The sequence below is a fragment of the Scardinius erythrophthalmus genome (assembly GCF_964197995.2).
Source record: "Scardinius erythrophthalmus genome assembly, chromosome: 20".
NCBI lineage: Eukaryota > Metazoa > Chordata > Actinopteri > Cypriniformes > Leuciscidae > Scardinius > Scardinius erythrophthalmus.
In genome coordinates this window covers 31,120,862-31,144,130 of record NC_138240.1, presented here as the reverse complement: position 1 = coordinate 31,144,130, position 23,269 = coordinate 31,120,862, and the positions used below count along the sequence as shown (strand labels likewise).

General features: G+C 39.6%; 1 protein-coding gene across 4 annotated transcripts; it reads right to left on the bottom strand.

The window, feature by feature from the left end:
- Positions 1-4,929: 4,929 nt before the first annotated feature.
- Positions 4,930-22,568, bottom strand: kiaa2013 (KIAA2013 ortholog). 4 transcript variants are annotated; one of them, XM_081348371.1, is made up of 4 exons: positions 20,979-22,568; positions 18,334-19,187; positions 16,170-16,255; positions 14,790-15,090 (listed from the first exon to the last, which is right to left on the bottom strand). In XM_081348371.1, the coding sequence occupies exons 1-3, from the start codon at positions 21,964-21,966 to the stop codon at positions 16,217-16,219; spliced, it is 1,881 nt and encodes a 626-aa protein (XP_081204497.1). In that variant the 5' UTR covers positions 21,967-22,568; the 3' UTR covers positions 14,790-15,090; positions 16,170-16,216. The 4 variants fall into 4 exon arrangements, with proteins under 4 accessions (XP_081204495.1, XP_081204498.1, XP_081204496.1 ...); XM_081348369.1 differs by lacking the exons at positions 14,790-15,090; positions 16,170-16,255 and adding an exon at positions 4,930-6,238 and having other exon boundaries at positions 20,979-22,533; XM_081348372.1 differs by lacking the exon at positions 16,170-16,255 and having other exon boundaries at positions 13,686-15,090; positions 20,979-22,533.
- Positions 22,569-23,269: the final 701 nt, after the last annotated feature.

Below are 23,269 nucleotides of genomic sequence, written 5' to 3'. Positions count from 1 at the left end.
GCATTTATTTATTTACCATTTACATGAAACTTTTACCATTTTTGTAAATGTCATGATTTTAGCAAAATGTGATTTTGATTGCTAGCAAAATGTGTTGCTTTTGAACAATGTCATGAAGAATTACATTTTACACAATGTATTACATGAAACAGAAATCAGTTATTTCAAATTGTACTACGTAATATTTCACAATATGAAAGTTTATAAAAACCTCTGCTTCTGCAATGATATCAGTTCAAAAACAATATATCAATGAGAGAGTCAAGGAGCTACAACGACAATATGTCCAGGTATAGTGTAGTATATTCAATTCAATGTCTAGTTCTATAAGCTTTGCACTTTGCAAGTTGGTAACCTACACAGTAATAGGTTACAGTACAGTATAGTATACAGTAATGACATGATTTACATAAACTTTGTAACAGCACTGTACATGTGGACAGTTCCCAACCAAGAATTTAGTGTAAAATGGTGGATTGCTTGTTTTGCATGCAAATACCTGTAAAACTGAAACATAAAAGTCTGTGCAGTTTTAGTAATGTCAACAATAGCCAGGATTTTGAAACCTGGTGTACTTTGATTGACTGCATGTACCTTGTGAAGTGAAAACAAGTGTTATTCTTTGACAGAAAATTTTCATTTTGAGTCAGATTTCCAGTGTTTTGGTAAAGTTAGTGTGTGCAGAGAAACGTGTTCTGTTTTGAAATGAAGAGTTAGTATATATTTAACAAAATGTGTTTTTGAGAAGACAATTAACCATTTGGCCAATTGTGTTTTGTAGGTGTGAGTCTGTGTTAAGAGTTTAGAAAAAGTATCTGAAGTATGGGTAAGCGCTTGTTAGCGATTGAAAAAAACTGTAAAAAAAAAAAACTTCAGTGCAAAACACAATCTATGATCAATACAATATACTGTCTGTTGTATAAGGGCACATATAAAATAATGCAGTTTCTGTAATTTCAGCTGATGATAGTGTTTTTTTGGTCATTGTGTTATGATTGAGTAAATGTTCCTGTTGGAAGAGAACATGTGTTAGTGTTTTGAATAATTATTTGAATAATTATACACAATACATTGATTTAAATCTTGTAAAACACTTTTTTTTTGGAAAGGCCATATGTGGGTGGCCGTGATTCACACCTGTGGAGTCAATGGGGCCCGCATAATGAGGCTGCATACGTAATGAGCCTTTCATTCAGGTGTGTGACTGAGCCACAAGAATGCAAGGACAATATATAACTGGTTTGTTGTTTTTTTCCACAAATTTTGCTTGCAAATTGTACAATATCCAAGGTAAACATTTCTAGTAATTGTGCAGTTAATTGTTCTCATACTGTATTTTCAGATTTGGAATATATTCTCTTCCCAAATGTGTGTCACTAATAAAGCATAATAAAATTATTTAAAGAGAAGGCTTATAATGACCTTTTAAGATTTTGTTTACATCTATCCTTATAAATATATACACTCACCTAAAGGATTATTAGGAACACCATACTAATACTGTGTTTGACCCCCTTTCGCCTTCAGAACTGCCTTAATTCTACGTGGCATTTATTCAACAAGGTGCTGAAAGCATTCTTTAGAAATGTTGGCCCATATTGATATGATAGCATCTTGCAGTTGATGGAGATTTGTGGGATGCACATCCAGGGCACGAAGCTCCCGTTCCACCACATCCCAAAGATGCTCTATTGGGTTGAGATCTGGTGACTGTGGGGGCCATTTTAGTACAGTGAACTCATTGTCATGTTCAAGAAACCAATTTGAAATAATTCGAGCTTTGTGACATGGTGCATTATCCTGCTGGAAGTGGCCATCAGAGGATGGGTACATGGTGGTCATAAAGGGATGGACATGGTCAGAAACAATGCTCAGGTAGGCCGTGGCATTTAAACGATGCCCAATTGGCACTAAGGGGCCTAAAGTGTGCCAAGAAAACATCCCCCACACCATTACACCACCACCACCAGCCTGCACAGTGGTAACAAGGCATGATGGATCCATGTTCTCATTCTGTTTACGCCAAATTCTGACTCTACCATCTGAATGTCTCAACAGAAATCGAGACTCACCAGACCAGGCAACATTTTTCCAGTCATCAACTGTCCAATTTTGGTGAGCTCGTGCAAATTGTGGCCTCTTTTTCCTATTTGTAGTGGAGATGAGTGGTACCCGGTGGGGTCTTCTGCTGTTGTAGCCCATCCGCCTCAAGGTTGTGCGTGTTGTGGCTTCACAAATGCTTTGCTGCATACCTCGGTTGTAACGAGTGGTTATTTCAGTCAAAGTTGCTCTTCTATCAGCTTGAATCAGTCGGCCCATTCTCCTCTGACCTCTAGCATCAACAAGCAGTGACGTGCGGTGATGTCTTAAAGAGGCTAGGCACTGAGTTATGAAAGATTACCTGATTTATTGTTTAAAGGCTAATAATACCAGTAAACATTACGCACAAGCGCGGCATATCAAGAAATGTACAAATCAGGATGTATATCGCGTGTATTCTCTCAGTCTCTCTCTCTCTCACACACACACACACACACACATACACACGCACGTCGCACACACACAAGCGCGGCACAGGCACACACCGCGAGTAACAGTAGTTTATGTCCACTCCACTCCAGCATTAGAATGCAACCATTCTTAATCCTTATTGTTGCACAGCGGCCAAAAGTAAAAGTAAAATCACACACCGCTCAATTGAATATGAAGTCAAATGGCTTGCATTAATTCAACCATATTTATCAATTCAATATTAAGCCCAAAATAGTTTTTGACTCACCAATCGGTAGATTATTTGTAGCCTACTACATCAAATTCATCCGCCGCCATTTCCTCATGAAGACGTCGATCGCAGCTTTGTAAAACTCATCTTTACGGGCCTTCAGTTTGCACAGTCTCTGGCTCTCAATTTAAAACATTTAACTCTCTGATGACAGCCTTTTAACTCCGGTGCTGTCATTTTGGCTTTGAATTTGCCGCGGGGATTAGGCATGTAGGCTATCTGTGGTGTGTAACGTTAATGACGTTAGCTGCGCAAATGTCCAGTAATATCTTGATTTTAATTGGTCCATGTCTGATATGTTACGGAGATGTTACGGGCATACCATATTTACGTCCAAAGGCACAGCAGAGTTGTGCTTTTTGACGTACATGTTAAAGAATACAGGATCGAAGTGCGCATGCGCAACATGGGTTTTTCGCTTGCCGTCTGCAATGAATGGACAGTAAAAGCACTGCTTATTCTACGATTTGTTTTTTATTTGATTATGCGTAACTGCTACATTTGTCATCATAACGTCTAAATAATTGGAATAACACACATATTGCATATATAAATCACAAGAATAAACAGTAAAAATACAAATACAAGTTTATTATTTAATAAACCATTTTATTTTTGAATTTTGGCAGGGTAGGCTGTGCCTAGTTTGCCTACCCAGGCCGCACGTCACTGTCAACAAGGCATTTTCGCCCACAGGACTGCCGCATACTGGATGTTTTTCCCTTTTCACACCATTCTTTGTAAACCCTAGAAATGGTTGTGCGTGAAAATCCCAGTAACTGAGCAGATTGTGAAATACTCAGACCGGCCCGTCTGGCACCAACAACCATGCCACGCTCAAAATTGCTTAAATCACCTTTCTTTCCCATTCTGACATTCAGTTTGGAGTTCAGGAGATTGTCTTGACCAGGACCACACCCCTAAATGCATTGAAGCAACTGCCATGTGATTGGTTGATTAGATAATTGCATTAAAGAGAAATTGAACAGGTGTTCCTAATAATCCTTTAGGTGAGTGTATATATATATATATATATATATATATTATATATATATATATTTTTTTTTAAGGTTATACAATTACAACAACATTTAAAATTATAACAATATTTCCAGTGTAATCTTTCTTTGTATTCGCGATTCATATTAAAACAGTATTTTTGCCAGCTGTAGTAGCTCCACAACAGCACGCATCTTTGCGTTCATTCATTCCGATTAGAACAAAGCAAACAGAACTGACCTAATTCCTCGGGATCCGTTTGCTCCTCGAAATGATACTTCCAGAACTTCTGAGGTCAATTTTTGCAGGATTATTATCAAGATAGTATTATTCCCAAGCGGCAACCTCCGTCTCTCTCTTGAAACCAACACGGAGTTAAACTGCAATTCATTGACTGGCCGCTTGGCCTGGCTGCAGAAGTGAGTCAAATCTGTATCTCCCTCATGTTAAAATTACCAACTTTACAGCAGAAAAAAATTTGTTTACAGCCTGGTGTCTGTATGTGGCTTTGGTCTATACAGCTAATTTTGCCCTTCATAACAACTGTGCGGGGTGTGAATTATTTTATAACTCGTCCGTTTAGTTGATTAATATTTAAATTTAAGGGTGTGGCCAGTGGCCACTTGAGTGACAGATGGATTGCCGCTGTCAGTGCTAGCCGTTTGTCTGCTGTTACCACTGATCTATATAATGACATTCTATATAGATCAGTGGCTGTTACTAGCCGTCACTTCACCTCAGCAAATGTTAGCTGCTGAACTTGCCATCTCTGCAGTGTTTGTGCTTTTTTTGGGATTATTTCATACAATTTAATACTTGGGTACAAAGCCCACGTCTTTGGATTCCGTCGTTATCGTTCGAGAGAACAACCAGCGCTGTATTTCAGTTGTTTTCCTCTGTGAACCTGCACTAATGGATGTCTGACAATTTCGTTGCTTTTTGGGGTTTTCAAATTTAAAACGTCAATAAAGGCTCGTTCGTTCTGCTCTCACGGAACAGATGGATTATAATATTGTAATGATTTTTGGCCACCACTAGGGGCCACTGGCAAGCCTTCTTGCGGCTTGAGACCTATACTGCCACCACCTTTAATTTCTAACCCGGTCTGGTCCGGGGGGAGCACACCAAACACACTCCAAAACAGGAATTACAAAAGGAATACACTTTTTATTAGTAACAATAGCAGCCGTATGGCATTCGCTCACTCAAATATCCTGATTACATATACTGGTCATCTCATTTCATTAAACCGTGAACACACATTTTGTTAGGGAGCCGAGTACTCATTCCAAATTCACAGCAAACTATAGTGATATCTCAGACAAAGCACACTTAATTAGAAACTCCAATCACATGCCCTAGATATTATAACCAGCACAGGCAATCAACATACAGTTCATGAAGGCAATAATCACCAAGGGCTAAACACAACACACATAATAAATCATATAGAATGATTAAAATAATTTCGGACTTCCCTGTCCACGTCCGACGACACCCTGCCGTCACTGTGAGGACTCAACCTTCCTCGCCACAGTAATGGTAGGAAGGTCTCTTAAAACCAGCCAGGTCCACCTACACTTACTTCCCTATCTTTCTATTTTTCCCCCCAACTGTCTACCTCCAGGCCAATAAGTGGGACCCCGGTTTTCTTCACGCCGGTGGTGCTAGCCAACCACGAACGGCAAAGATCCCCTTTGTGAACCCAGCAGGTTAAAAACACAGTTTATCAGTCTCTTTTTTTCTCCCCCCAGTGTCCGACAACCCCCATTTTAAAAGTCCCCAATTATCGTTCATCCTCCACAGGTGTTCCAGAAACCATAAATCCTTCCGTATTTGTCCGTAACAATGACGTCACGCACCGTCCATCGAATCATAATCATTACACTACTTCCCCTCTTGAAAAATGGGACTCGTCCTCGAGTCCCTAAACAGCTCCATCATAATCCTTCAACCACACAGGGGGTTTTCTTATTCGTAGGGGACGGCCCCCCTCTGTAATAGATATAGTTGGTGTGGACAATTTCCCCCCAGCCGCAAACCGATCACTCCTGCTAGCCCCCTCAGCAACCGTAGATCCAGCAGGTAAGGGAGGCTCTCTCACTGTAGCCGGAGACACAGGGGGGCAACCACTGTCCACCACTGGAGCTTCTGCCAAAGCAGAGGGCAGCTCAGCCTCAATACAAAGCTGCGATGCTTGAGATCCCCCGATAGCAGCCGACAGCCCAGGTGAAGCAGGTACTCCAGCAGCAGGTGAAATAGCCAACTGAAACCCGTCCGCGACACCAGAAGAAGCAGATGAATGGACGTCCCCAACAGCAACAGGAACATCAGGTGGCCGTGATCGTCGAAACACCCAAGTAGACCCAAAGCCTGGACCCCTTTCCTTCCTCCCCGTAGTCTGGGCAGATGTAATCTCCTGGTCAGCTTTGGCTTTTGTATAGCCACCCCCAGACTCTGCAACCATAGAAGGGACATAAGGTTTCAGCTGATTAAAATGCACCACATGATCTATACCTCCTGCCTCTGGTTGTATCCGATACAACACTTCAGATACCTTTTCCAACACCTTATATGGGCCCTTAAACCGTTTCTGCAATTTTGGGCTCACCCCCTTCTTCCTGGCCTTATTCTTTAGCCACACCAACTCACCCTCTGAATAATACTGAAACCTGGCTTTAAAGTCAAAATGCAACTTTTGATGTTCCGAGGCTCTAGCCTGATGATTTTTCACTGCCCCAACTACAGTTGCAAGGCTTTCAGCTACCCCCTTCACATACTCATTCACAGTTGCAAATCGCTCTTGTCCATCTACGTCCATCATGACATCAATAGGCAAAACCATCTCCTGCCCAAATAAAACTTTATATGGGGTAAAGCCAGTACTGGAATGAACACTACTTCTATAAGCCATCATTACATAAGGCAAAAGGACATCCCAATTCTGCTGATTATCCTCAACATAAAAGGACAACATGGACAGCAATGTACGATTAAACCTCTCAATCATTCCATCTGACTGCGGCTGATATGGAGATGTCCTTGTCTTATTAATGCCTAGTAACCGACACAATTCCCCAAACAAATTTGATTCGAAATTTCGACCTTGGTCGGAATGCAGGCTTCTAGGGGTTCCATAACGACACACCCACTCTTCTACAAGTACTCTGGCTACGGTCTTTGCTTCCTGGTTTGGGAGTGGGTACGCTTCTGTCCACTTTGAAAAATAATCCCCCACAACCAACACATATTTGTTTTTAAGGAGTGTCTCAGGGAGGGGCCCTAATATATCAAGTGCAACTCGTTCATAAGGACGAGATGTTACAGAAGGAATAAGCGGGGCCCGGGGAACCGGACCGTTTTCCTTATGAACCGCACATTCAGGACATTCTTGACACCATCGTTTCACATCCTTATACCATCCTGGCCAATAAAAACGACCCCTCACCTTTTCTTGTAGCTTTTGCACTCCTAAATGGCCTCCCGTAGTTATATTATGCAGCAACCTCAAAATGTCTGGCACCATAGACTGCGGAATAATAACTTGAGTTTTTGCCCTCAGACCAATTTTTGAAGGCAACTCCCTCACCAACCTCTGCCCCTTAACCTCTATCTGCTCCCAGACCAAGGCATACTTCTTAAGGGAAGGGTAGGTCTTCATAACTGCTTGTCGATTACCTTTCTGAGTCTTCAATGTTAACATCAAACTCAACTCTGGGTCCCTATGCTGAGCTCGTGTCAAATCATTCTCTCCTCCTTCCACCCCCCTAATTTCTTGATTCGAGAACTCTCCCTGTTCCAAAGCACCACCCTGAGGTGAAGATTTTACCTCTACATAACTAACAGAGCTAGCCACACCCTCTCCAGAATAAGCTGGCAATCTTGATAGCGCATCAGCATTAATGCGGTCTTTACCTGGTCGATGAACAATTTTATATTGGAAAACAGCCAATTGTTCCAACCAACGGGCCAACTGGCCTTCCAAACCCTGAAAATTATGCAACCAACGAAGAGAATTGTGGTCCGTTCGCAACAAAAACTCTTTCCCTAAAAGGAAATGTTTGAAATACTTGGTAAAAGTAACCACACTAAGCAGTTCCTTCTTTGTGGTGGCATATTTACGTTCTTGTTTAGTCAAAGTCCTACTAGCATACGCCACCACTCGCTCCAACCCATCAACTTCCTGTGACAAAACAGCCCCAATCCCCGAATCACTGGCATCTGTATCCAGGATGAATGAGCGCTGGGGGTCTGGATAGGCTAAAACCGGAGCAGTAGTAAGGCACAATTTCAACTTCTCAAAAGCAGTCTGACAGCAATCATCCCACTGAAATCGCCTCCCCTTTTCTGTTAGCCGATGTAACGGTCTAGCCAACTCAGCAAAGCCCTTCACGAATCGTCTATAATATGAGGCTAAGCCCAAAAAGCTTCGTACCTCAGTCTGATTTTTAGGGGTTGGCCACGATTGTACAGCTTCCACTTTGCTGGGATCAGCCATAACCCCCTCAGCCGAAATAACATGACCAAGGTACTGTACTTTGGTGGCAAACAGATTACACTTAGATGGTTTTACTTTGAGATTGGCAGCCTGCAATTGGGACAACACTTGACCCAACCGCTGAAGATGTTCCCCAAAATTCTTCCCAAAAACTATAATATCGTCCAGGTACACTAAACACACGGACCATTGCAAATCTGCCAGAATCAAGTCCATAAGCCTTTGAAATGTACTTGGACTATTAGACAGCCCAAACGGAAGAACATTAAATTCAAAGAGCCCCTGTCTTGTTATGAAGGCTGTTTTAGGGCGATCAATAGGGTCCACTTCGACCTGCCAGTAACCGCTAGCTAAGTCTAAAGTAGAAAACCACTGTGCATGGGTTAAACTATCTAATGCGTCGTCAATACGTGGAAGGGGATATGCATCTTTTCTAGTGACATCATTTAACTTACGATAATCGACACAAAACCTCAATGTGCCATCTTTCTATCCCACCGCTCCCACCAGTGTAATGATTTTTGGCCACCACTAGGGGCCACTGGCAAGCCTTCTTGCGGCTTGAGACCTATACTGCCACCACCTTTAATTTCTAACCCGGTCTGGTCCGGGGGGAGCACACCAAACACACTCCAAAACAGGAATTACAAAAGGAATACACTTTTTATTAGTAACAATAGCAGCCGTATGGCATTCGCTCACTCAAATATCCTGATTACATATACTGGTCATCTCATTTCATTAAACCGTGAACACACATTTTGTTAGGGAGCCGAGTACTCATTCCAAATTCACAGCAAACTATAGTGATATCTCAGACAAAGCACACTTAATTAGAAACTCCAATCACATGCCCTAGATATTATAACCAGCACAGGCAATCAACATACAGTTCATGAAGGCAATAATCACCAAGGGCTAAACACAACACACATAATAAATCATATAGAATGATTAAAATAATTTCGGACTTCCCTGTCCACGTCCGACGACACCCTGCCGTCACTGTGAGGACTCAACCTTCCTCGCCACAGTAATGGTAGGAAGGTCTCTTAAAACCAGCCAGGTCCACCTACACTTACTTCCCTATCTTTCTATTTTTCCCCCCAACTGTCTACCTCCAGGCCAATAAGTGGGACCCCGGTTTTCTTCACGCCGGTGGTGCTAGCCAACCACGAACGCCAAAGATCCACTTTGTGAACCCAGCAGGTTAAAAACACAGTTTATCAGTCTCTTTTTTTCTCCCCCCACTGTCCGACAACCCCCATTTTAAAAGTCCCCAATTATCGTTCATCCTCCACAGGTGTTCCAGAAACCATAAATCCTTCCGTGTTTGTCCGTAACAATGACGTCACGCACCGTCCATCGAATCATAATCATTACAATATGCTTATGTACCATCAGATGAAATCATGCAGGCGTCGGCGCTTTCTCCGTCCATGCAATAAATGCACATGAATGAGCGCGGATTTTCTAGCGCATTTACTTGCACTTCAAAGGCAATATATCTATGGTTTAACCCATTTGAGAGACGGCCAAAATCAGAATTTAAAATGGACTGAATAAGCTCTCTACGAACTTGAGCAATGCCGCGCTGACGGACCATGAAAGAGTGACGGACATATGCACATAAATCACTGTCACACACAAACACTCTCGAAGTAATACACAGTCTCACTTGTAGCCATGTCTTTTAACTATTGTAATATTTCGAAGGACAAAAATAGGAACGTTTAATTGGCTTTACATCATCAGCTAACTCGATCACGTCGAGCTATGTGATTTCAGAGCCAGGCCAGGCTCCTCAGCTCCACTCACGCCCCGCCTGTTTGCCTATTTAGTATTTTCTGTTATCCGGGAGTGACGCAAGGCCAAGATGGCGACGGCCGGCTCCGCCCACTTTAGGCTTCAAAAATGCTCTTCAGAAACCTACGGGTGACGTCACGGACACTACGTCCATATTTTTTTACAGTCTATGATTATTCCTCACAGCATCGTAAAGTACATAAGTCTGAAAGTGAACTCGCGGTGTGTGTTATCCAGCTGATGTGGGCGTTTCACAGGTTTGTTTGGATCGCCTCACATTTGCGTTTGAATAGCGCGCGCTCTCCGTGGGCGGAGCACCTTAAAACTTAATTAGCTGAGATGAGAACGACTGATATCTCTCTCTTTGCATACATATTACATAAACTGTGAATATTTGTTTTTTTATAAAAAATACTTCATTGAAAAGAAGAGAATTCAAGCTTCATGCCTGTGTGACTGTATGCCTGTTTGACTGAGTATTCGCTGAGTTACAGTTCATTTTCGGACGCGTTTCAGAATTGACTTCACTGACGGAGAGTAGGCAGAACTCGCATCATGTTTATTTTTCTTTATTTGGCGAAAAGCACAACACTTTGTTTTTATTATGAGCATACACACAAAAAAAATACACACTAAACAGGATCGATTGATGTAGGCTATAACACAAGCATATAAGATAAAAATTAATATTTTATTTTTATTTATTTTTTGCACTCATACGGAAAAAAACGAGCCTATCGACCTCAGGGGGTTAAAGCTACACTGTGTAATGCTTTAAGTTGATTCTTAGCAAAAAACACGTTGTTCTTTTAAAATGATATGTGCTCATTAATGTGAAATTACTTCTACCAACTACTAAAGTATCGTAAGTGTAGAATCTGCCATTTAGAATACATAGCGATCGAGTCGCTCGAATGGCGGCAGCCATGTTGTGCCTCCATCTTGAAAATACATAAGCCAAAGAGGGACATACCTGGAAATTTAAGCTTTGCCTTTTGCGTTTTGACACTCTGTGGCACAGTGACGAACTCAAGGGGGACATTACGGAAAAAATAGGACATTACTCGCGACTGCCGGCAGATTTGAAATAATACGGCCACCGTAGGAGTTAAAAAGCCCTCGGAATGGGAGGGGCTAGAAAGTAATATTCAGTTGGTAGTCATAAACAATTTCATAGATGGGAGAAAATCCTACACAATGTAGTTTTAAAAAAGTTATTAATTTAGATCATTTATTTATATATAGCCGCTCTGGAGTAAACCGTGATGTCATCGTACAGCTCAGTTCACTTCTTGTATAATAGTGTCAATGCAGGCAGATCGATATTATTGTTGAAAATTAAATTAAATGTTAAATTTAATGTCCACAACTAAGCAAGCTTCAACAGCTTCTACACCAGATTCGACCAACATAACAGAGACACCCCCTTAAAGGCCCAGCAAAAGAAAAACAGAAAATCACTCACTGCTCTTGATTGAATTAACTTTAGTAACTTTAATAATAATACATTTCTTACTTGAATGCTGCTGTTAATGCTCTAGTGAGGAGATAAAGATGGCGGACTGTGTACAGCTCACTCAGGGCGACGTCTGTGCTAATAGGGAAGAGTCCGTCAGCAGTCGTGGGCGTATGTGACGTCACAAATGCTAGAATCTGCAATTCTGATTCTTATGATTTATGGGAATTAATAAAAGGAGTGGGTGGATTTTTAAGATTATAGGGTGGTCGTGTGCACACACTGCCAACACACATGTTCAAACACCATGAAAAAGTGAATTTTGCATAATAGGTCCCCTTTAAAATTTTAAGAACAATCAACTTAGCTATACAAGTCCCCACTTCAAAGGCTCTGCCCTTTGGAATAAGTGGGTCATAGTGATACTCATTTCCGATTGGAATTTGCCCTGACATAAAATGTTAAACTGTAAATGCTACTACAATACTATAAATAAATACATTGTTTTATTTTTCAGTGCAGATATACGACACTGATGCAGCAAATATTACCAACACAAGGATTAAGTAAATGTATCAAGGGAGTGAACACAATAAAAATGAAGTTAAGACAAAATGCAACAGAATTATTAGCTCATTTTAATAAAGTAAATTGAAAAGCAATAAAAATCACGCTGAGTGAATGCCATTTGTTTGAAGTCTGAATCAGAAACAGTTTATTGCAACATGATCATATCACTTTTTTATGAATGCACTTAATTTCGCTTAGACTTACGCAATAATCATTGTCTCAAACTAAATTAGAGTCAACATTTGAAGTGGACCAAAAAAGTGAATCAAAGTTGTCCTTAGACAAGAACGGGTAGTGTTCAAAATTCCTGTATAACTTTGATGAAAGGTTTTGATCCACTTCATATGTTGACTACTGTATATTAAGTCCATTGTAAAGTGTATTGTTTTAGTTATTTCATTAAGACATTAAGTAAAGTTAACTAAAAAAGTTTTAGTAAGCACCACTGTTGGATTTTACAGTGCAGCCTGAAGTCGTCCATGTTTTTATGTTTTATTGATGCGTCAAAGGCATTTGATAGAATCAATCATGAACGACTGTTTGTTAAATTGCTTGATAGAGGTGTTCCTATATTTTTAGTGAGAATTTTAGTGTTTTGGTATGCCCATCAAACGTTTCAGGTTAAATGGGATAATGTTGTATCTGCTCCGTTTCATGTCAGTAATGGAGTGAGACAAGGAGGAATTATGTCTCCTATTTTATTTAATGTTTATATGGATGATCTGTCAGACCAGTTAAATAGGTTAAAAACTGGCTGTCTTGTGGGCAACACTTGTTAATCATCTAATGTATGCAGACGATCTTGTCCTGCTTTGTCCATACAGCGCTGGGCTGCAGCAGATGCTGAAAGTCTGCTCGCAATATGGCTTAGATTATGATATTAAATATAACACTAAGAAAAGCCACATAATGGTAGTTAGAAGCAATGAGGACAATAAATCAACTTTTCCGACTTTTTATTTGTCAGACAGCCCTCTTGCTGTGTGTGAGGTAGTTAAATACTTAGGTCATGTTATATCTAATGACTGGACAGATGACAAAGACCTATACCGTCAGCGCTGTAAAATTTATGCTCAAGCCAATATGCTCATAAGGAAGTTTTATATGTGTTCTGACTGAAGTGTTCTCTGTTTAGAACCTATATCACACCGCTATATACTGCTCAATTGTGGTCTAATAAGAAAACGAGTATGCAACGGCTAAAGGTAGCATACAATGATGCAATGAGGTTGCTGCTCCGTGTCCCTAGGTGGCATAGTTCTAGGTAATTTGTTTGTGGCTAGAGTGCCAACCTGTGAGGCACTCTTAAGGCAACTGATGTTTGGTTTTATGTGTCGATTGGACAATTCAGTGAACCATATAATTGAAGCCCTTGTCAATCCTCTGAAAAGCTGTTATAGATACTCTTCGAGGCTTAGACGACACTGGTGTAATAGCCTGTATATTCTATAGGCTATTATGGAATTTTAATGTATTTTTGTTTCTCCTTCTTTATGCTGTATGTTGTGTTATATGGACCTGTGTCTGCAATAAAGTTATATATATATACAAAAGCATCTGCTGAATGACAAACTAAGAAAATTCCACATTTATTTTCTTTGAAACATTATGGGACATTAATCAACAGGCTTCAGTCATCATGTTGATTGCACACATAATATTATCTGCATGTAATCTGAGCACAACGGTGGTGGCCTGAAGCTGTTTACATCCAAAGCTGCAAATTTAACTTGTGCGCAAAATTGGAATTTCGCATAAAACATTTGTGAATAAAGCACCATTTCCATCTGTTCAAGAGAACAAAGTCATTACTTCCTGGGAAATTAGTGCAAAAATATCTGTAATAAAAATGAAAATTGCTGCAATAAATGCAAATGTATGTGCATATCTTCTTATGTAAAAAAAAAAAAAAAAAAAGGTAAAATGTCTGCCTCAATTAAGTGCATATGTTTTTAAGGCAAATTTTACTTGGCATTTCCATCCAGTTTTTTGCTCATATTATAGAAACAGCTATTGTTCAAAGACATGCTTTTTTCCTTCCATATTCATTGTCAGTAAATCAGTGATGCTCAGAGAAAATCTTTCAAATAAACAAGCAACATTCCCTCTTCCCGGCTATTTTAGCAAGGATCCGTATTTCTACTATAAGCAAACAGATTAATTTACCCTATTTTCAATTTTTTTTTAAATGGTATATATCTTATTGTGAACGATTCATCCGTGCATATCAGACTTCAATAATTTCATCAACTCACTCCTCCACAATCAACAGCAACTCTGTCATCATTTACTCACCCTGAAGTTGTTCCAAACCTCTTTCTTCTGCTGAACACAAAAGAAGATATTTGGGTAACCAAACATTTGATGGGTCCCATTGACTTCCATGGTATGAAGAAAAAAAAATACTATGGAAGTCAATCAACTGTTTGGTTACTGACATTCTTCAAAATGTCTTCTTTTGTGTTCAACTATCATCCACATCTTAAAATCCAATCAACAGTCATTTTATTTTTCGATAACCTGTTTCACGTCACACTAGGGATGAACGTAAATAATGGATGAATGGATCTGCCGCTGCTTCCATTTCATCACGATTAAAGAATATATTTGAGCTGAATTCACATAAAATCACTGCAGGTTTGAACACGCTTAGGAGTTGGATATTTGATTTTGTTTTCCATTAAGATTTTTATTATTGTGCTTGTAAGCTAAAAGAATGAACACAAGGCTTGTTTGGATCCTTCATAATTGATGATATTTTATCATTATGACTTAGCACCTCTAAATAGTCTTCATATTTTAACCATAACAACTTATATAATTCTCAATAAAAATCAGCAAATGATCATTATTAAATTCACACAACAAAATGGAAAAGCATATTTTATATACACTGCTACATCCTGAGAGGACATCCAGAGATAGAGCCATATTTAATGTTTCTGCACACTGGATTAGGCTTCAGACAGTAACATCATCCTGTTGAAATAACAAATAACGTGTAAATATGCATGTTTAAGGTGGAAAATACATTTGATGTGATGTGAACATAATTTGTGAGTTTCTAAACATTTGTAGATTTCAAAACATAAACTGTACCAACGGATGTGAACGGGAACGTTTTAACTTAAGTCTAGGTTTTATTATTTTTGATTTCTTTCATGGCATTTAACACTCGTATTTTACACCTGTTTAAGTTTCTCCATCCAATGGATCTATTATCTCATTTGCCCCTGATACTTATGCTAATATGAGTCTATGCTAATTATAAAATGCTGACAAATAAACAAAATGCAGGCATTATTATTGACAGCATCATTGTCACAAAAGGTTTTCTCAGTGAAAAATGATTTGATTCATCCAAGTTGACTTTTCAAACCCCAATCGAGTAATTGTGTCCCCATGTATTGTCAGGAACTAATACACAATTGAACAAAACTACACTGTATCTTCAGTATGTTACACATACTAGGAGACACATTTTAAGGCAACTCAGACGAGGCACTCATTTTACATTTGTGATGAGTAACTACTAAACATGTTTCACTGTATGGCCCCAGATTATGTAAAACTTTAAAATAAATGTGAATGAATGTCACAATGAAAGAGGGTTGTCTAACTCTTGATTGTTAATTTAATCAAAACACAACAGAATTCAAACAAACGCAACACTGCAAAAAAAAAAAAAAAAAAAAAAGAAAGAAAAGGAAAAAAAAAGATCACTTTTGTTCCCTCTAACGTGGGAAAAATGCTTTGAGACCCACACGGCAAACAATGCAGAATATTAACAATAACAATCAAATAATAAATGGACAAAACAGAAGAACTAGCGTAAAGTACACTGTAAAAAAATGTATTGTCAAATTAACAGTAACTTATTGTTAATGTGTACGCATTAATAACTGTTGGCAGAGATCTAACGGAGTATGCAGCTCGATATCAGTGCATATCACAGAACTTCAGACCATGTGAAACTGAATTTGCCTACTTAAACATTTACAAGAGTAATACATGTTTAATATTAAGCAAGTAGTGCTTTTTAAATTGTCCCATCTCACCTTGTGTTCTAAACAGTGAACCGATATAAATTCAGTTGTTCCGTCAGTCAGTCACACACACTTACCACATGTCCTTCTACAGATTCCTGCAATAATTATTCATATATCACAAAAAGCCTATTTTTTAGTAATTCCAATTACTGTAAATTGATTCTTTTTAGATTCTCCAAAAACAAACAAACAAACAAACACTTAGTAGAGTGCAACAATCGGGTTCTGGAAGTAAAAACTCCATTCTTTTCTCCATAAGAAAAAAATATTTGTAACAATAACAGACAAACCTTTAAAGACAGACCTAAAGTGAGTTACGAGGATGTTAATTGACGGTATATGCTTTTGTTGAAGACATTTGTGCACGTTATTTCATTTTTTCTTTTTTTAATAATTGTGATTAACAGCTGAATTTGTGTGAAAAACCAAATTACCCATGATGCTGTGCAGAAAATTTCACTGTGAGCCAATCACACCAAAAAAGCTGGCAGGGAACGCACCCTCCCATGTAGCACCGACAATGACTAATATATATATATATATATATATATATATATATATATATATATATATATATATATATATATATATATAATGAACATTAAATTAATATTTTTTTCTATTTCTCCAGATTTTCAGTTGATTATGTAATTCACAATGCTTCATGGGATTGTCCTTGGTTCATGGCTTTAAAAAAAATACAAATAAATTCCCTATGCATGGGAAAAATTAGTGGAAAGATTTCTTCCAGAACCAACACCACTGAAAAAATGGGCGGGCTTAAAGGGATAGTTGACCCAAAAATGAAAATTCTGTCATCATTTACTCTCCCTCAAGTTTGTTCCAAACCTGTGTGATTTCCTTTCTTCTGCTAAACACAAAAGAAGATATTTTGAAGAAAGTCGGTAACCAAATGACTGATGGACCCCATTGACTTCCATAGCAGGAAAAAAAAAAATACAATGGATGTCAATGGGACCAGCAACTGTTTAATTACCAACCTTCTTTAAAATATCTTCTTTTGTGTTCAGCAGAAGAAAGGAAATCATACAGGTTTGGAACAAACTTGAGGGAGAGTAAATGATGACAGAATTTTCATTTTTGGGTGAGCTATCCCTTTAATGCATTCTATGATTTTCATATAAGGCGTAATTTTTATACAGATTTCTTCTTATTTTTTTTATTTTTTTATTTTGGGGTGAAATGACCTGGTGTTCTTGACGGGTTTTTGAGATATAGCCAACTTTATGTTAGCAGTTTATGTTAACAGCTATCAAGTAGCCTATTTCACCCGAATGGCCATCAGTATTGACAATTTTCTGGGATGATGGATGGATGTGATCAATGAAAAAAATCTATGCATTTGGTTAAGTTTTCTAAAGTAGCAACAGCTTCACATACCAACAACTAGATAATGAAAATGTTCAAAATGCACTTTCATTTAGATGAAACATGAGACCCATATGTAAGAACCACAGATGGCAAACAAAGAAACAAAACCCCTTAAACCAGCTTGGAAGAAGAAAGACTTGAAGGCACCAGTGAAAAGTTTACTCACAAATTTAAGATGAAATAAAATTCAAAACCTCACCTTGCTATCCAATAAAGAAAAAAAATTAAATACGCTAAACAGATTTTTTTTTTTTTTTGCTGTAAAACTACATATAAAAGATGGGAAAGTCTGCTGAAAATCAAGAGATAAATTACATTCAAAAATTGTTCTTCAAATGGTTATTCTGCAAAGCGGAATAGCATCCCATATGTGTATTAAAAAAAAATAAATATCTTCATTTTTTTTTCTTTCTTTGACACAAATCAGTTCCAATTGTGTCAGAATGACCGAATGAGGAAAAAACAAAGCTCATCAAATAGTGTCTTTAGAGCACTGGTGCTTTCAGCTCATCAAAAAGTTCATAGAGAGAGAGAACACCCAAGCTGAAGATTGCAGGCAACTATTTCCAGCACACCCGACCCTCCAATTACAGCAGATTGAAAGTTTGATGGGTTACCCAAACCAATTATTGTCACTTAGTTTCCAGAGGTAAAAACATCTTGCAAGGCAGAATTTGAAAGTTGCACAAAATGAGAGCGAGAGGAAAAAGGGAGAAGAGATTCACATACACCACAGTTACAACCCCCCAACAATGGCTTGTCTTCATGTCGCAGTCTATACCTTACTCCTGAAGAGTGGCTTGGCTCCAGGCCCACAGTACTCATTGTAGATGAGTTTGAAGAGGAAGAGGTGGAAAAGCGTGATGAGAGATGCCACACTGAACCAGAAGAGGAAGGGCAGGCCTGGATACTGTTTGGCCATGTGGTCCTCGTGAGCCAAGATGGCCTTGACGTGCATCGTGTGCCTCAGGTCTTGCAGGTGAGTGAGATCGGTGGAGATGTACAGTAGAGGCGTGATGGGCTGGGTGACCATCACAGGAAACGTGTGACCTCGCAGCTCTGAGGTCAGCTCCACGGGCTCGTTCATGCAGCCGGCCTCGCAGGCGTACAGCTTCACGGGTTTCTCCTGAGGCTTGACGGACACATGCAGGAAGGGTTTGCCTTCGACGTCCTGCAATACGGCCAGGTTGATGAGGTCTTTATTGTAATGGATACCCCTCAAAGAGTAGCTGTTGTGAAGAACATCAGGGTCTGCCTGGAACTGAAGGTGGTTTTCGGTGAACTGCAGACCTCCAAAACTAAGGACCATGCCTTGCATCATACCATGAGTGCCTGCCGCAACAAGCACCTTGCATCCTCTTTTCTGGAAAGTCAAGTTCCAGAGATTCACAAGCTGCAGGATCTGAGCTACGTTGGTCAGACGCTCTGGCCACAGGTTCTCAGCGTGCATGGTGGCGTGGCCGCTGAAGCAGTGGTCGGCGTAGTTCAGACTGGACTCCAGTCGCTCATGCTCTTCTGCTGTGAGACTCTGATCTAGCAGGGGCGCTGTGGAGGTGGACAGAATGTAGTATAGGGTGTTGTTGACTGTGCGACTGGATGGAGTATGGGCATCTGTGATCTTTCTGATTTCCACACCTGTGAAGAAGAAAAAGACCATGAAAGATTTCATTTTAGCTTCTTGAAGCAAGTGAACACATGAATAGAAAACCCTAAATGGGTCGTCATATACTTATCATTTTACTTTTTTCCCCCAAAGTCCACCAATGTTTTTTATATTTAGGCATTTTTAGAATTAAACTGTTCAATTTTGCTGCTCTGCCTTTATGATTTCTATGATGAGGCCTTCTTCGCCTGTGAAATGGGTAACAGCATTTGGACTGCAGGTTTGCTTTTGGGCCTTATATTATTTGCATTGCCCCAAGCAACTCATGTGTAACTCACTCTCAGAAAAAAAGGTACAAAAGCTGTCACTGGGACAGTACCCTTCAAAAGGGTACCAATATGTACCTTTGAGGTACTAATATGCACTCTTTAGGTACAAAGGTGTACCTTTTGAAAAGGTACCGCCACAGTGACAGCTTTTGTACCTTTTTTTCTGAGAGTGCTGAATAAATGAACCAAGCATTAAATCAAGAGACTGTTCTCTCTTTTTTTTTGTAATGACAAAATAGTGAGCCAAATGAAAAAAATAATGCATTTCTCTTTGCTTTTACACTGTCACTGGCCTTGTAAATTGACTTAAAGGCACCACTAAAACATTTACACACACAGTTCAGATTAAATCCAAATCCTCACTGACTATCCCTTCACAAAAACTGATTAAACTAAATATTTTTTGAGCTGCAAAACAATGTACATATACAAGATATGAAAGTCTGCTTTGTTATTAACAAATGGTCTTCAATTGGTTATTAACGGAACAGCATTTTTTACCAATTTATCCTTTAGAATATTTGTTGTCTCTCAAACGCGCACGCACTCTGTAGATTGTCACGTGGAACAAAACGACACCAAACCAGAGAGCGAGCTGACGGAAGACAGCAGCATAACGCGACTTCATCCAAAACTTTTTCTTATTTGGCGAATTTTCTGTAAAAAGCAGTCCAAACACTATTATCGCCATTTCTTCTTGCCCGTCATCCACCATGTTTGTTTACACTAAAGTCACGTTTGACTGCGAGAAAGAGTAACCAGACAGTTGATGGACCCCATTGAATTCCATAGTAGGAAAAACAAATACTATGGAAGTCAATGGGGCCCATTATTCTTCAAAATATCTTTTTTTCATACAGGTTTGAAACAACTTGAGGATGAATAAATGATGACAGAATTTGACAGTGAAACGGCTTCTCAGACAAGAAAAAAAAATAAGGTGGGACTTAATTTGGTCCATCTGGAATTGATTGGATCGTTGTGGTTTGCCAATTGCTGTGATCTCATGTGAGTGACAGGTTGCTGGAGGAGAGAGGGGTTATTGTCCCCGCCTTCATCAGAGAAGGGACTGGGGGAGGGGAAGTTATTCTGATTAAAGATTATGAGGGCACATGAATTAAAAAAATAATTATGTGCATGGGTAAATCATTCATACTAAATATTTCATAAAACTATGAATAGTCACCTTTGATTCGGTTGGTAGAAGGCCAATTTACAAGACACTCAATTCTCGTATTTGGCTAGTGGTTTCCAGTTTTCAAAATGAACTTGCGTTTTTATAAATTATTTAGAAGGTTTTGAGTTAAAACAAATTTAGTTAAACACTTTGGAAAAAGATCAACTAAATATTGATTTGTCATGTGACATGACTTTGTAAGTATTGATTAATTTAGAATTCTACAAAGTACATTTTTGGAGCAAACCTGAAATGTAAATACTGATTATTTACAATTAATAATAATTATGTCAGCAGACTGTGCTCGTTCAACTTGCCAGATATGAAGAGATCCACCCATGCTTGCTGGTGATCCTGCATTAACTCTTCCACGTTAGCGCGGAGGACATCCGCCATCTCTCGTTTGACTCCTTCTCTGAGCTTGCTGAGAGTCTCGTCCAGCTTCCCACCCTCGGTGGGCTCTGAAGTGTGAATCACACTCACCAGGTTTTCTGAGTATTCAGATTTGGGAGGAACCTGGATCTTGGTGCTCAGTCTCTTTGTGGCCACCACCACTAACACAGTGTCCTTCTTTTCCGTGAGCACCCTACCCGAGGACAGCATGAATTCTTTGTCCTCCATCTTCTCAACGGTGCTCCTAAATGAAAGAGACTCCATGACCACGTCAATCGAAACCACATGGTCTGTAGGGTTTGACGCGTGAATCCTCTGAAGATAAACATTGGGTCGGCTGCGATGCGCAACAAATTCCTCGCGTACGACTACACAGTCATGAGAAGACTGAGAATTAGCAGTCTGGAAGCACCGGGAGGACAGCACAGAGCCTTTTCTGTACCACAGCATCATTCCCTGAGCTTCAGAGCGCGCTCCTGGCACCTGCAACCGCACTATCGGGCTGTAGTCTGTTTGGTGAACCGGTGCAGACCCAGGCTGTGAAGATGAAGCTACCCAGAGCTTGTTAGAGTCCACATCCACCAGAAAATGTCCATTACCGACCACGACTGGAACTGATTCTTTGGTTTGGGGGGTAAGAACCACTCCCTCCCCTCTGTCAACAAGCGAAACCCACCTGTGAAGATCAGTCTGCAAACACACCCCCGCAGCTCCCCCCGGCTCCCTAGACATGTTTAGAAACTTCAGGAGCCCATCTGAGCTCAAGTACCAGTAGAAGATGAGGAAGAGCAGTAATCCAACCAAAACACGGCGGGCCCAGCTGCTCGAAAGCAAACCAGGCAGCCCCTTTAACCTCTGCTGAAGCCACATGATCTGCCTTTTGCTCCAAATGCTCTTTGACGGTTTGAACATAAACTGCTGCTGTTGTCTTCAGTTGAGGGTGATATATGTGCTATATAGGGCATCAGTGACTTCCTGACAGCAGTAAAAGCTGGGAGTGGCAAACAGCTTTGACAAGCATAGTAGCTATCAAGCTTAACTTGAAGAGCAAAACGCGCTAAAAAAAGTATTAGTAATTTCTTCGGCCACAGAGTGCTGGAAATCCCCAGTTCCTCGTTCAAAAATCAAACATGTTTTTCAAGAACTTGGTCTTGAACTTATTTTCCGCTAAATGATTTGCAAAACCAACTCCAGATATTTGTCAAAAGAGCCACTTCTGTCTGCAGAGAGTTTGCATTAATTCCAGTTGCTGTTATCAGGCTAGTCAGCTGACCAGTCAACACATTTCTGCTCACCCATTACGCGTTCACTCTTCAAGATTTACTTTGTCGCGTCGAAGCAATGTTTGCCTCACGCACTTATGTGTGTCTGCTAGAGTTTATGTCGTCGTTGTTTGTTTGCTGTATCATGCTGTAGAGTGTACATGTCATCTCTCAGCCAGCTGACATCTCTGTTTGCGGAAGGAAACCAGGCCGCCGTAAAAATACCGGAAGTGTCGCAGTCCAAGACCTGTCGCAGTTCAAGCTGGAGTAGCGCTTCAAATCGCTGTTCTACAATCAGCCGTTGGGAGCCTGTGTTACGTCATTGCAACGTAGCAGTGGAAGACAAAACTGATCCTGGACCAGTACATAATACTGACCTGGAAACTTACGGCACTAGTGATGACTGCTGCCGAGCTGCCTTTCCTGTTTTTTGAGTTAATGGATGTGATCCTTAAAAGATGACATTTTGCAATATAAAGAAATACATTGTACATGTATTAATTATATCGGGAAGCCTAGTGTTTTTATAAAAGTGAACAAAAGTAATAAACATGTTGCAAGATTTTAGCTACCTTTATAGGGTGTCACCTTAATGGCAAAAAGTGTCCCAATCAACCTGAATTCAACCCAACCCCACCTATATATATATATATATATATATATATATATATATATATATATATATATATATATATATATATATATATATATATATATATATATATGTGTGTGTGTGTGTGTGTGTGTGTGTGTGTGTGTGTGTGTGTGTGTGTGTGTGTATAATTCAGGTTAATTGGAAAAATATATATAAGGATTCTTAATAGGATTCTTACAATCAAATCTTTCCTGAACCACTGAGGGTATGGATTTATTGCTGTTGTTTTTATTTTATTTTTGTAATGTATTTTATCTCTCTGGCTACATCTATTTTAATATTTTGAATTACTAAATTG